Source organism: Centrocercus urophasianus, unplaced genomic scaffold (genome assembly GCF_019232065.1).
Source record: "Centrocercus urophasianus isolate 14NV4802_14NV808 unplaced genomic scaffold, USGS_Curo_1.0 seq_30, whole genome shotgun sequence".
Classification (NCBI taxonomy): Eukaryota; Metazoa; Chordata; class Aves; order Galliformes; family Phasianidae; genus Centrocercus; species Centrocercus urophasianus.
Genome location: NW_024884867.1, coordinates 1,164,540 through 1,178,955, shown reverse-complemented (window position 1 = coordinate 1,178,955; position 14,416 = coordinate 1,164,540). Strand labels below are relative to the sequence as shown.

Genomic DNA, 14,416 nt, shown 5'->3' with positions numbered 1-14,416 from the left:
CTGCATCACTCTGCTTTCCTGCAGAGTTTGAAGCAGTATAACGAAGCATGAAAGATCAGGTCTATTACAGCGCAGGTTCAGATCAAATACCGTTTTCCCAGGCCAGTTCAAAGATCCAAAATACATATTTCTGCTGGAAAACATTTCTCTCAACACTTCTCTCCTCTTGTTTTTGGTGTTTTTGTTTTTGTTTTGTTTTTTTTTTAATTTTTAGAACCATCCTCTGATCTCTCAAGATCCCGACCGCACCTCTGGAAAGCAGGGAGCAGCTGCTATGCAGTGCCACAGCTCCCAGTGACAAAGCAGCCCGTAATGCCTGGCTGGCCTGGCCGTGCTCAGACACAGTGCTGCAGCTGCTCCCCGAAGTCAGGCACCACAAAACCTGCTCACAACCGAGTGGCCCTATTTTTCTCCAGGGCAGCAACCTGTCTAGAGAAAAAAAAAAGGGTACATGATGCCACAAGCCACTGCTGACAAATCCACATAAAATGCAACACGCTGAATTAGCTGTAAGATCACCACCAATTTCTCCAGTGCTGCAAGGTCACACATCCCTTCAGCTTTATGCACATGGCAGATCTTGCTGTAATCTATGATTATTCACATGTAAAGCTAAGCACATAAGTGCGTGCGAAACTAGAGATATAATCATTAAATGTAACAGATAATTGATATTTATACTGAGAAGAAAATTGACTTTTGTTAACCTCAGCTATTAAATTACTTCTTCAATACTGTAAGAACGCAACAGCGAGTTATTGATCACTAGATTCATTACACTTTTATGACAAATTTGAAAGCACAGTGCCATTAAGTACAATACTACAGTTGGAAGAGAAAGGGGTGGGTGATGTTTGGGTTTAAAAGACAAAACAAAAACCCTTCAGTCTGCTAAATTCTTACCAAATGTATATAAAGAACAAAGTATTTCCCTGCACAACCAACTCACATCCTCACAGGTTTTAACCATGCCTGTTTTGTTTGTTCTTTACTACTGCAAATTTTTACCACAGCAATGCAACTAACAGAAAGCAAATTGGAGAAGGGCGTGCTGGAGACCTGCCAAAAAAAATATTTCATCATTCATTGACAGATGAACTGCAAACCTCAGTCCTGAAAAGTGCATTCTCTCAGGTTGTGAAAATCACAAGATGAGAGAAGTGCTGGGTAACAATGACCTGTATGTGAGTCTGAAGACATTTCAGGCATCAGATACTTCCAGCTTTCATAACAGCAGTCATATTTTCTTACAGTTCCACGTTACTAAATTAGCTGGATAGTTTTTAAGAGATTTCTGAGGGGACAGCAGCCTGCTATTGTCTTGTAGGCTTTGATCATCACAGGCAAAACAACAAATTCACCTTCTGCTGGGCGAGAGTCATAGAACAGCTTTTAGTTCACAGCAATTTACGAGATGCTTTCAGAGATCCAAGCTATCAAAGGAGCATGAGGGGGAAGAGGTAAGCAGCAATGGAAGTCATATAATTTTTGTGTTCTAGTATTCTAAATATTTATTTTAGCAATCAGGTGAAGTCAAACAGTTGCAATTTAAGTTCCCCATGCTGTTCCATCAACTGTATAGTCACAGCTCCATAAAAGGATGCCTCGTTCTTACAATTTGTTTTCTTAGAGAAGGAAAATTACTGAAAAGTAATCGGAATGAAAGCCCTAAACCAGTTTTCCCTTTGTTGTCTCTCACCTAAGTTTGTGAATTTTGTGGGAATGTCAGTTCCCCATCTCCCTTCACTTTGCCAACAAAGGACAACTCACCAGCAGACTCAGGAGTACTGCAAGAACTGGGAACCAACACAAATGTTTTGTCTGAAACCACCTCAGCCTGACTTCTGCAATACACCAGGCTAATGTATGGACAATTGAGTTTAATTCTCAGGATTAATCTCCTTTGTTTATTAATCCTTTAGGAACTAAATTTATTCTGCCTACTTTCTATATACTGCCTGTTTGGATATAAACACAATGGAGAAAATGAAGAAAAAGAAGAGCTGGAGATTTTGGCAGCAGCGTGATGACAACTGGGGCTTCTGGCTCCGAAAAAAAGTAGAGGAGGTTTCATTAGAGACAGCAGAGCAGATACAGTAGAGCAGACCCACAGCCAAGGCTAGGCAGCACAGTGCCCAGGCTGAAGGGCACAAAGGAAGGCAGGATGCTCTCTGCAGAGCTGGGTCCCAGCTGCAGCCTCAGCACTTGGGGACCTGTGAGGGTCTTACCAAAGCCTCTGTAGCCAAGGGAAGCCTCAACATCAGGCAGGAGCCAAGGAGAGACCTGCTGTACAGCTGCAGTTTCTCAAGCCTCTTCCCACAGCCACTGTCTGGGTTAACCACTGTGTGGCACTGCCCCTCCAGAGGTCACAGACCACACGTGTCTTTGGCAGACACTTTTTCAATTGCATGGAAATAAAGAGAAGCAACAGTCAGTGAGGCAACAGAGAAGCAAAAATCAGGAAACAAGACCTTCAAGTGAAGTAGCATGGCAAGTGGGAAAGCATCTAGTAAATAGCAGAAACAACGGTGGTTCTAATAAAGCTGAAAATTCTCTTTTCATTCCTGCTGTCTTCTAGGTTGCATATCAGCTCCTAGATGCCCAACAGAATTCAGAAGGGTTCACAAGGTATATGGGAGTTACCTACAGATGATGTATTTCAAGTCACCTTCCCTGTAACTGATGAGTGAATTTTACAGTACTTTACAGGCAGTTTTCCTTTCATTCCACAATGCACAATCATGCCACTAATGTGGAGTGGTGTCATAAAATACAGAACTCTGGTAGACTGAAGGGCAGTGTCCTCTGCCCTGTGATGTTTTCATTTCCACTTACTAGTGTGACCTCTTCTGCAGGACTAATAATTACTGAATGCAAGCACAATACAGCAAAACTTTACTTCAACTGATGCGAGTCATGGCAATCTCTGCCAAGAGTTTGGGATGGTTTTAAGACAGTGTTTTGAAAGAATAAGAGAAGTGAATAACTAACACAAAAGTTCTGACAAAGTTTAGCACTGCGAAGAAAAGGAAGTTGAATTTCTCCATGTTTGTTTTTCCTCCATACTGTCTCTTAAAAAATAGCAGAGAACAGTAACAAACCTAAATGTATCTTGTTCCAAGACACACCTGTCTCTGTGATCAAAACAATTTCATAGAAAAAAAGTTATTACTCTTTTCCCAAGCATTTCCCAGTATGCATCTGCCTCATTTTGAGTATTTCTGCAGCAAAGTAATGGATACAATTCATTGGAAAGTAAAGGCTTCACAAGCACTATACTTACCTAAGATAGCATTACAACAAAAACTTGTGCTGCTGAAGTGATTGTAGATGCCTGTAATTATTGCTTACCATAGGGCCAAAGGGAAAAAAAAAAAAAAAAAGTCACCCTTCTTGTCTGAAACTGGTACTTCTTTTGAATTTGTACAAGAAGCAGCACGAGATTTCAAACAGTGAAGAGCAAATGAGCACTGCTCAATGTCATACTCACCCAGCAATAACAACTCCATCACAAGAATGTACATCACACAGGATTTTTCCCAGCTCGTATTGCAGCTGACTCACGGCACCACTGCGGTTCTGCACAGGAAGACAAGACTTGCTATTAGTATTGCAGTTCATTCATCTACCAAGTTTGTTTGCTTCCACATAGGACAGCCTTGAGCTTTCCTGTTGCTGCTGACAAGTTGCTGCACAGCTGAGACAGAAGACCCATGTATTTCATGCTTCCTTCCTGGAACTTTTTACAGACAGAAAAAGAACAAGAAAGAAGTCATCATTCACCATCATCGTTTGTAATCATTAAGCAGAGAAACGTAACCATGACATCAAAGAAATGATACCTTTCTTTTTGCCAGGATATGTAATGAACAGAGAAGAAGCCTTCATCTTACAGGTTGACTGTCAATACCAAAGGATGGATGAAGTAAAAACATCTTTCACCAAAGTCACGGGAACAGAGCTGCAAACAGAGACCCGTTCCCAAAAGCAACTGACCATCAAGAAAATAAGAAGTCTTACAGCTGGGGCAAAGTCTCATAAATCCCTCAGCAGCTTTCCCCTTTTAACTAGCCAAAAGAAGCTGCAATACAGAAGACCAGCTTTTCACCGCCACTTGTTTGAACCAGGTTCCCATTTTTCTCCAGCATCTGGATCCCATTAGGCCAGTCTCTCCCTTTTACCTTCCAGTTGGTTCGCAGAGCACGCTCTTTGGCACGGCAGTCCTTCAGGGCCAGCTTCCAGCAGGGCCGATCAGAGATGCTCACACCCAACAGGTATCCTTCCTGTTGGCACAGCCGGTACCACAGCACTTCATCTTCTGCGAGCACTTTCCATGTTCTGCTGACCTGGAAACCAAACATACCTATGTATCTCACATTGAATCATGTCAGATTTTGTATAAAATGGGGGAATGGCTGGTCACGAGGGTGGACAGTGATAGGACAAAGGGAATGGTTTTAAATGGTTTTAAACTGAGACAGGGGAGGTTTAAGTTAGATATTAGGAGGCAGTTTTTCACCCAGAGGGTGGTGAGGCACTGGCACAGGTCGCCCAAGGAGGCTGTGGATGCCCCAGCGCTGCAGGCATTCAAGGCCAGGCTGGATGTGGCTCTGGGCAGCCTGGGCTGCTGGTTGGTGACCTGCACACAGCGGGGAGTTGGAACTGATGAGCATTGTGCTCCTTTGCAACCCAGGCCATCCTCTGATTATTCTAAAACAACACATAACATTTCTGTTGATTCTTTAGAGAAAAACTCGGTCAAAATACTCAGATTCCCCTCTGCTAAAATTGCACAAAACACAGATACCAGCATTTGGTGGCCACATTGCTAACATCTGACATCAGCGCCACAGAAAATTTGGAAAGGAAAGGGAACAAGAAAACAATTAAGGCAGCGTTGTAAGCTTTGAGCAAAAATATGAGTTTATTTTCACATTTGTTATTAAGAAAAGCTTGCAGATCACGCCACCACCCTACTGACAATGCCTGATTAGGCCGGGTGACATTAGTGATTTATAACCTATTGTATTACAGTATGCATAAATAGGAATGAATTATTAAGTTTTTCAAGTGGCCTCAAGTTGCTGTCCATTTCAGAGAAAGCCGCTTCATCATAACCAATTGTGGGCTGAGAATTAAAGATTCAAGAGGTGAGAGGCAACTTAAGTAGCATCTGTACTCTGTAACTCTTAATTTAAAAAAAAAAAACAAAAAACAAAAAACAAATTTAACCAATGAAAACTGCTGCCAGTGAAAGCAGTAATCAATTGGACACTGCTTCCAGAAGACTGAAAAAAAAAAAAAAAAAAAGCTTCTTGGGCTGACATCATTTTTAGCTGTTTACAATTAAGTCCCCAGTGCCAAGATTACACCAAAAATCTAGGTCTTGCATTGATACAGAACCCCACAGCACCCATCACCCCATGCCTACTTGCCATTGCTTCCACGCTGACACAGCATAGCACAGAAGGAAGAAATTAACTGCATTACTCACACCCTGTTTAATAAAATTAACCCCCTTTCTATTTTGTTATCAACACGCATGCTTTGCTCCAGCCCTGCTAGAAACACAGCTGTTAAACACAAAGCACAGCCTCACAAAGTGGCGTAGGTTAGGAGGAACAGTGAAGCTGTGAGAACCCTGCAGCTGGTGCAGGGCTGCAAGAAGTCCCTGCATGCTCCACAGTGCCCCAGCAGCAGGTTGTGCTCAGCAATGAGCAGCTCTGACTCAGAACAAGCCCTGAGAACACCGTGAAGCTTCTGGCTGGTTTATTTACACTGTGCTGCCTCCATTGGGCTTGTTGGAGTAAGACACACATCACAGTTGTGCTTTCAAAATCCAACATCCTGTCCCATTAGGAAGGAAGAATTGCATCATGTTTCATGACTGGTTTCCTTCAGGAAAGAAAGCAAAAAGAGCAACCTGTAGGTATTTTAGGATCTGATACCTGCACACAAGAGCAGCACTCAAACAGGAATACCAAACCCAGCAGCTAGCATTCCACAATTCCACTCAGCCTCCAAAACATTCAGAAGACACACAACCCCTCTCCACCACCAAAGAGAGCAACCTGGCTAGGGCAATGCTGCCTTACAAATTACCAAACAGCCCTGGGCACCTCTAGCACTGTGTGTCATCAAGTGCTACAAAAGCAAAAACTCATGTGTAACGCTCCTGTCGCTGCAGGGACACACTCAGGAAGCTCAAAGTAAAAAAAATATATGTATTTTTTCAAACTGCTAGAGTTTCATGGGGAATTTGCTCTGAAGTTGATTTTAAAGCAGTATAAACCCACAGTGCTCAAAGGAAAAACCGAGCAGCGTTTGGTGTCCCCACAAAGCAGCAGAGCGCCCAGCAGAGCCACGAGGCAGCTTCTGTCTGTGCATCAACTCCAACAAGCCCAACTCTGCCCACTTTTGATTGCTTCAATTGGAAAGAAATAAAATTAATAAAAAGGAAAAACACCACCAGAGTTTGCCAAAGCAGACAGTGCTTGTGCAGACCTTTCTGGTTTCAAGGACATAAAAGTATTCCATAAAGACAGTTAAAAAAAAGGAGAAGGGGAAGACAATCACATAAAATCTAGATGCCTATTCAGCTTTCAGGAATAAACATTCAAAGGGAATAGAGATCCTATCCTATTATGATTTTTTTTTTTTTTAAATCAAATTACATCGAATCCTGCTGCTTTACAGGCACGACTTTCCAACGGGTCCCCAACGCAGCCTTTTCTTAACGCACCAAAACTGGCATGGCAATCCCTTGTAAAAGCCCCACTGAGCGAGCCTCAGCTGCAAGAGCCCTCTAATAAAAGTATCTCGAGCATTTTGCTTTACAGCACCACTGTGAGCTGCCACATTAAAACCAGCCACTGGCTCCAAGTCAGCTTTATTGGAGCTGCCTGAATCGGGGTTTCAGGTGAGGCCCCAAAAGCCGCAGCATCACAGCTTTATCTGCATGCACCCACGCATTCTGTTTGTTGGAGAGAAGCTGTTGCACACAAAGCTCTTCTGAAATGACAGGCATAATTATTTCCAAATTTACACTCCATGCCAGCTCCTACAGTGATCAATAACAACATCTTATGGGGTTGTTTATAGATTTAGAGGCTGCAATTTAATTTTGTCATTAGTGTTCCTGTTATCGTTTTACTATGATTCTCAAGGCAACTTTGGTTTCCCCTGAGCTCTGCAGAGGAACAATTTTCTGCCTGGAGTTCAGCAAGGAATAATGCTCTGAAGGACTTCAGAGGCTTTTGCTGACATAGGTTTTGCTGTTTGGTTTTGTGTCTGGGGATTTTTTTATTATTATTACTTGTTTTTGCAAAAGCCAGCGAAACAAAGTAACCGAAGAAATCCACCTCTTCCATTGAATCCTGAACTCTTCTAATCCTGTCTTAATCAACTGGCTTAAATCCTAATGAAGGTTTATTCATCCCTCCCCATCTGATAACTGCCTTTGCTTCATTAGGTTTGTTTTCTTCTCTGGTCACACAAAGATAGACTCAAGGTTCATTTGCTGAATCCAGGGGCCTCATTTTGAAGTATCTGGACTTTCAATTCAGTACAATGCTTAGCGCCAAGTAGTATTTCAGCCAAAGCCATTCAGATGCACATTTACCAGGTGGAAGCTGCTCATCTTTTCAATTCGCAGCCATAATGTTATTTTAAGTCTCCTCCTAAGCCCCCGAGCTCAGGAAATCCTCATCCACCCCTTTCTCTGCTCTCTCTCCCCTAGCTGAGAGGACAGGGGGCGATTATTTGTACACCATCACGATAAAAAAGAATGAACATAAAATACCTAAGATTTTATTTTTCAGATTTCTGAACACTCGACAATTCCAGACACTTTAACAGCAAGCATCTGAAATTCTTGATCTGCGCAAGACAATTCATTCTTAAATTCCTAGAAACAGGCTCTTCTGTCCTAGATACATACACAATTGCTGTGTTAGTAAACATTTCCAAGCGTCTCGCAGATGAGAACACCAGCAGTTCAAAGACAACTTCCCACTGATCTGTTCAGAAATAGAACTCTGCCCTAGTGTTGCTAAAATTCAATGCACGCTGTCTAGAAGTGTTTCCCATCACCAAATGTAATTTATGCAGCCTCTGGTGTTTACTAGAGAGCACTAACACAACTGAAGAGCACAGAGCTTCACACACCGGACACATCGCCTTGTCCTAAAGCCGACAGTTTGAGGCCAGACCCTAAGGCCACGAGCCCTGCAGAACCAGCCCCAAATAACACAAAGGGTTCTGATGTATTCCATGTGCCATAGTGGCCCAGGTGATTGCTTTCCCTTTTTCCTCCACTGTAGAGCCAGAATGAAGGAGAACCTGTTCTCAGATTCTCATCTCAGCAGTCACAAGAGTCACTCATTGCATGGATCCTCCTTCTAACAGCCAGACAAAAAATAAATCAATCAAAATGTTCTCCTAACTGTCCATAGGGCCAGTGCGAAGCTGAGAGAAAAAGCACTGCAACGCTGCTGAGGCACTGAGCCCCAGACACCTTTCTCTGCTCGCTGAAAATAGGGGATATCAGTAGGGCCTGGTCTGCTGGACACCAGTGGGCTTCACACGGGTCCTGCACACCCAGCACAGCTCAGGAACTGGTGACACCATGAACTGATGTGCTGCACATGGCTTCAGTGTTCCAAGTGTCATACAGATAGCTTGTGTTTTATGGTACTAATTCCAAAAATCAAAGAAAAGCTGCGGGAAAGAGGGGGAGGGGGAAATATCAGGGTGAAATTAAACTTCTCCAGAGCAGTCTGATGTGATTAAATCTCAAAGAGACTCTGCAGTCACGCTACTGTGCTGTTAGTTGGTTCCCAATTTGGCTTAAAGAACTAAGCGAACAGGTTTTCTCCAAAGGCACTCGCATAGTTCACAATGCCAATTCCACTGGCTGGCCCAATTTCACTGAAGTCCCAAGGCGCCTTAATAAAAAAACCCTTCTAAGCTAACAACGTAAAGCAGCAGGGCTTTCCATTTAACAGAAGAGGGCTTTCCCCCGCCTCCCTTCACAAGGCAAAATCACCAAGAGAAAAATGAAAACGGCATTTATTTTTATTGCTCCTCTTTTTATTTAAACACGTCAAAAGAAGCCAGCTCTGCACGAAAAGCATTGGATACCCATCTTGTTCAGAGAGGCCTGTAAAGCACTGGGCATGTGCTCAGCTACCTGTCAGCTGCCACAAAGGAGCATCTGACTCAGTCTTTGTAAGCAAATGAGAAACGTGGAAAATCTGCTGAGTGTTAAACACATCTTCTGAGAACAGATTCAAATTTAAAACAAATGTGAGAGAGAGAAACTGAGTGCAGCTCAACGCAGAGAAAAGGAGCAGCCCTGTAGCAGCCAGGCTTTTTGCTACACCACGAGGTAAACTGATCAGGCCTGAGAGAAACAAAAGAGAGAGACTAAACTAAAAGTGATCAACTCCCCAAATGCAATGCTGTTCCATTTTGTGGAACGTGGCCTTAACTGGTTGCATCTCCCTGTATCAAATGACTGAAACTCAGGCTGTTTGAAAGCTTCATTCTTCTAGACAGCACCAAGAATCATTCCATAGAATGTTTTTCTTTTGCACCAGCAGCCCCATGAGAGGAAGTACTTCTCTTCTAGCAGCTCCTGTTCCTACAAGTCATTAGCAAGTCAAAGATTTAAGCAATAAAGACCCATAACTGCTTAAAACTGTGACTTGCTCAGACTCTAGGTTCAAAGACTAATTTAATTTCTGTGCACATGTCATTCGGTTAATGATTGCATTAAGCTTGCCATCCACTACAAAGCTTTACCCTGCTGTACACATTAACATTTCTTTATCTAACAAACTGTCCAGGGAGTATTTCCAGTGTCACAGAAAGAAGCATTCTGATTGGATTTTAAGCAGCAGCAAGACGTGTTTTGTACATAAGAGTTCAATGAACACCAGCCTGAAGCACTAAACAGCGATGATGGGAGAAGCTGGCAATTCACATTCACAACACTATTTTACAGGGTAATCAGCACTTGCTGATTTAAGTTTGCTTTGGAGACTCATTCAGAGAGGAGGTTCATCTTTTACTGCGCAAAGAAAGGAGACAGAGGCTCAAGAACAGCAGATGAGTAGTCTAAGTACAGTTGGCTGTGTGTAAGTTAGTACGGCCACTTGGAGAGAGAGGCAGTTAGTGGTGACACAAGAACTACATCAGAGAACACACTGTGAAAGTGCTATTGCAGAGTAATGCCACAGAATGCTATAAACCAGGAGAAGGGGGTAGGAAATCAGTATCACTTAAGAATTTAGCTTTGTGTGAAACTACTAAAGAGAAAAAATTGCTACTCTGCAACGCCTGTCAACTGAGAAGTGTTGGGGGAGAGCAGCTTTATTGCCATTCTTGAGTGCTGAGCTCTCAGTGTTGCAGCAACACTGTCACCTGCTTCTGACTACACTTGCTTGAATTAAAAGACCTTTGCAAGCATTTCTTTTAAATTATAAGGTCTTGGTTATGTGCAAGTCACAAATGTTTGGGTTAGCTATGCTTGACTGGAGGCTATAATATTACTTTTCAATATGCAGTTTGGGAAGAATTTCCAGTAACTACAACCAGCTGAGCCACTAGGACTAACACACACATTCCCTGCATCACAGTGCCTTACTGCTGCTTGAGCACACGTGCTCATTTGATGTGGAAAGCAAACTGCCAGCACCGCTTACCTGAGCACACTTTCCCAGTTCAGCCTTTCCCAGATACTGAAATATCTTCAATGCCAGTTCATACGGCAGATGGACATCAAAGAAAGGAACCTCATTGATTTCATTCTGGAAAAACAAAGAAAATAATTTCTTAGGCTTCTTTATTGTATAACCAAATAGTACCAAAAGTTATGGGCAGCCTGATCTGGTGGGAGCAACCAGCCCAGGGCAAAGGTTGTAGGGGGCTGTAAGAACCCTCCCAACCCAACCATGCTGTGTTTCTACAGTCTCCCCAGCAGTCTCCACGTATGCCAGGCTGGGACTGTACTCTGACTCTTAGCACTTCTCTGGCCCAAAGAACTTCATTTTTCAGCAGGTCTCTTCTACACGAGCACCTTGGTCGTTAAAACCTGGTCTCTTTGCAGCACCAATAAAGTGGCAAAACAAACACCAGGTTTCCAGTTACACAGGAAAATTATTGTATAATACACTTAAAGGTTTTAATGCAAAGCGTACCACACGCTAGAGACAAGTGTGCAGACAGCACAAAGATGGGCACTGCTCCCATTGGGCTGTTTCAGCAGGACAGCAGCAGCCTCTAAGCACCAAACCCGGCCCATGTGCTGAGGCTGCTGGCAGCCTGCAGTGGCCCTCCTGCTGCATCCCTTCTCTCCTCTCCCAACGAGGCCCACAGGCACTGCTCCCCACTGTGGGTTTGCACAAACACTGTTTCCATGTGGCTTTAACTGATTCCATCTCCAAAGGGGACACTAAATAAATAAATGGATTCCAAGTGCATTGCCACGGCCACACACAGGCAGAGCCTGAGCTGGGCAGATGTGAACCAGCCTGGCTCTTGAAGCCACACAGCCCAAATGAAAGAGAGAAGCCACGAGCAGGGCTTAGCCCTGGGCTTATGGGCTTGGGCACAGCACCACTATGAGTACATTGCTTCCAAATTGGAGCTGACCCACAGCCAACTAGAACCCAGACTGTCCATGTGTACCAAACATACAAGGCTGCCTACAGCCCTGCCAGCACAGGCACTGCGCAGCAAGGACAGCTCACCCAGGGAAAAGTGCAAAAAGGACTACAGTAGATTTATAAACTAACCTACAGGAGAACGTGCAGCTCACAGTGAGCATCAGGAACACAATTCTTGTGCACTGTGAACATAAGAACTCAATTCTAATGGGATATTAAGAGTGCTAAGTGTTAACATCAGTGTTGGTGAGCAGCAGTGACCTGGCTGAGTGCTGGAGAAGCACAGCCCTGGGACTGCTGCTCCCCTAGACAGGTTCCTAGGGGCCAATGGAGAGCTGATTCCTTGCAGGCATCAATCTATGCCTTGCAGGCAGAACTTCAATCTGCTCTTTTTTATTTATATATGTTTTTTAAAGTAAAAAGCAAACAGCCACAGTGCAGACAGTGAGAAAAACGGGTCTCCCCATAGTTGCAAATAAAAACTCCATTGCGTTTGAAGGATTTGCCACCACAACTTTTAATGGGCTCAGAACCGTACTTAAGGCTCCTTCCCTATTAACTCTTCTATGCAAAGAACTCACGCTTGTTTTCCTGCTGTGCAGCAGAGTCACAACACGGAGGATCCGACACACCTACTCTGGAGGGGCTTCAGTAAGGAGCAGAAAAGAAACCGAAATTCTTAAAGCAAAACGCCACAAAGCCGCTCTGCAGGAAGGAAAATCCAGCCGTAGGGCTACGGGGCACGCGCAGCCCGAGATCGCACACGTTCTGACGCCCCCCCCCCGGGCCCCCAGCACAACAGGACAGGCCTCGCCCCGCAGCCCGCCCTACCAGGTCTCGGATGAGCTGTCCCAGCAGGTCGTCGGCCTCATCCCTCACGGCCTCCTCGCGGGGCCGGGCGGGCGGAGGGCTGCTCGGGGCCGGGCTCTCGCCGTCCAGCAAGCCGCAGGCCAACGCCAGGCAGCCCGACCCGTCCCTCCCCGTCCCGCCGGGCCCCTCCGCCGCCTCCCGCCTCCGCTTCTTGCCGCCCGCCGCCAGCTCCTCCCGCCATCGCCGGCGGAACAGCTCCAGCTCCGCCGAGCCCTCGGCCATGGCGGTGGGGCCGGCCCGGAAACTGCTCCCCGCGCCCGTGAGTTCCGCGCCGCGAAGGTTCCTACCCCGCTGCCACCGCGCGGGAACGAGGCGCTGAGTGCCGCCGCCATTTTGTGCCTGAGGGGAGAGCGCGAGGCGCGGGCGGTGCGCGGCGGCGGAGCGCCGGGGCGGCTGAGGCGGTGCCTGTGGCGATGGATGGGCCGTGTGTTGCCCGCCCTTCTCCCACCCGCCCCGCGATCTGTCCTTCATGCACTGCTGCTGCAGCACGGCCGGCTGGGAGAAGAGGAGAGAACGTAGAGGGAAGGGGGGATGTTCACCTCAGTGCTCCCCGCTGCCCATAGACCGTGCCCAGCACTGAGCTGTAGGCACTGCTGCAGCCCCACAGGAGAGCAGCGGTAGCAGGCAGAGAAGCAGCGCAGGGATTCTTGTTCCTGTGGATTACCTCATTTTGGGATGGAACCGCTATCTTTAGACCCCTCCCCTTCATCAATAAATAAACACACACAAGTTTCCCTGTACAAATGCTGCTTGGATGGAGGGGGGGTGCCATCAGCTCCCCAGGGGTCTTTCGGGCCCCTTTGCAATGCCTGAGCATTGCGGGCTCCCTGCTGGCAGCGCACTGTGGCCTGTGGTCAGAATCACTAATGCTGCTGCTGATGAAATCCTCTCCAGCCCTTTGTAATCCCCAGCCGCCCCCTCCATCCTCGCTCTCAGTCACTCCCACTCCATCCCCAGCTCCCTGAACCCCTCCATCCCCGTGCTGTGACAGTTCCCCCCCCCACACACAGTGCCCCATCCCACGCTGTCCCATCACTCTAATTCCACACTGACCCCCACCTCACCATCCCCCCTCAGCCCATGCTGCCCCCCCCACTCCCTCACCTCCCACCTAAACTGCCCCCCCCCCTCACACCCTGCCCCTCTCACCCACATTTACCTCCATCTCTGCACTCTCGCTAACTCTGTTCCCAGGTCTCAGATGTCTCTGTACACAAGCACTGTCCCTTTCCCCCCCCAACATGCACTCTGACCTCTGATCCCACACCACCCCTCTCCCCCACCCCAATTGGATCCTGTCCCACCAAAGCTTCCCTCACATCCCCCAGTCACTTGCCCCACCATCTGGACCCTCAGTTCTCAGTACAACCCCTAGACTGTCTCCTTGCCCAGCCTGCGTTCCCCCTCCCGCAGTTCCCACACTGCTTTCCCACCCCTTTCTCCCTCAAATTCCCGCAGCGTCCCCCTCCCACACCCTCTCTGTCCCTCCTGTCCATCAAGTCCCACCGAAGCTGCCCCCCACCCACCTGCCCCACCAGTCCCTCACTTCTCACAGCACACCCCAAACTGTCCTTTCACCCCACCCTGTACCCCCGTCCATCAGTTCCCACCCAGCCTCCTATCCCCCCGTCCCACGCCCTGCAGCCCCCCCACTCCGTTATCCCCTATGCACTCTGCCCCACACCCCACTGTCCCCCCAGCCCCTCCATTCTCATATTACACCCCCACTCTGCCCCCCCCCAATTCCCACCCCGCGTTCTTTTCCCAACGTTCTGTCCCCCAATCCCCCCCGCGCCCCCTCCCGCACCATCCCACATCCCCCGCATCCCCACCCCGACATCCCCCCTATCTCTCCGTCATCCCCGCTCCGTCCCCCC

The 14,416-nt window shown here is 46.7% G+C and overlaps 1 protein-coding gene across 1 annotated transcript in view; it reads right to left on the bottom strand.

The window, feature by feature from the left end:
• FBXW8 (F-box and WD repeat domain containing 8) overlaps positions 1-12,761 on the bottom strand; it is a 45,418-nt gene extending 32,657 nt beyond the window's left edge. Inside the window, exons 1-4 of the mRNA XM_042828560.1 lie at positions 12,501-12,761; positions 10,707-10,811; positions 4,182-4,346; positions 3,491-3,579 (exon numbers count right to left, since the gene is read on the bottom strand). Of these exons, the coding sequence (XP_042684494.1) occupies positions 3,491-3,579; positions 4,182-4,346; positions 10,707-10,811; positions 12,501-12,761 (620 nt within the window). The remainder of the gene's footprint in view (positions 1-3,490; positions 3,580-4,181; positions 4,347-10,706; positions 10,812-12,500) is intronic.
• Positions 12,762-14,416: the final 1,655 nt, after the last annotated feature.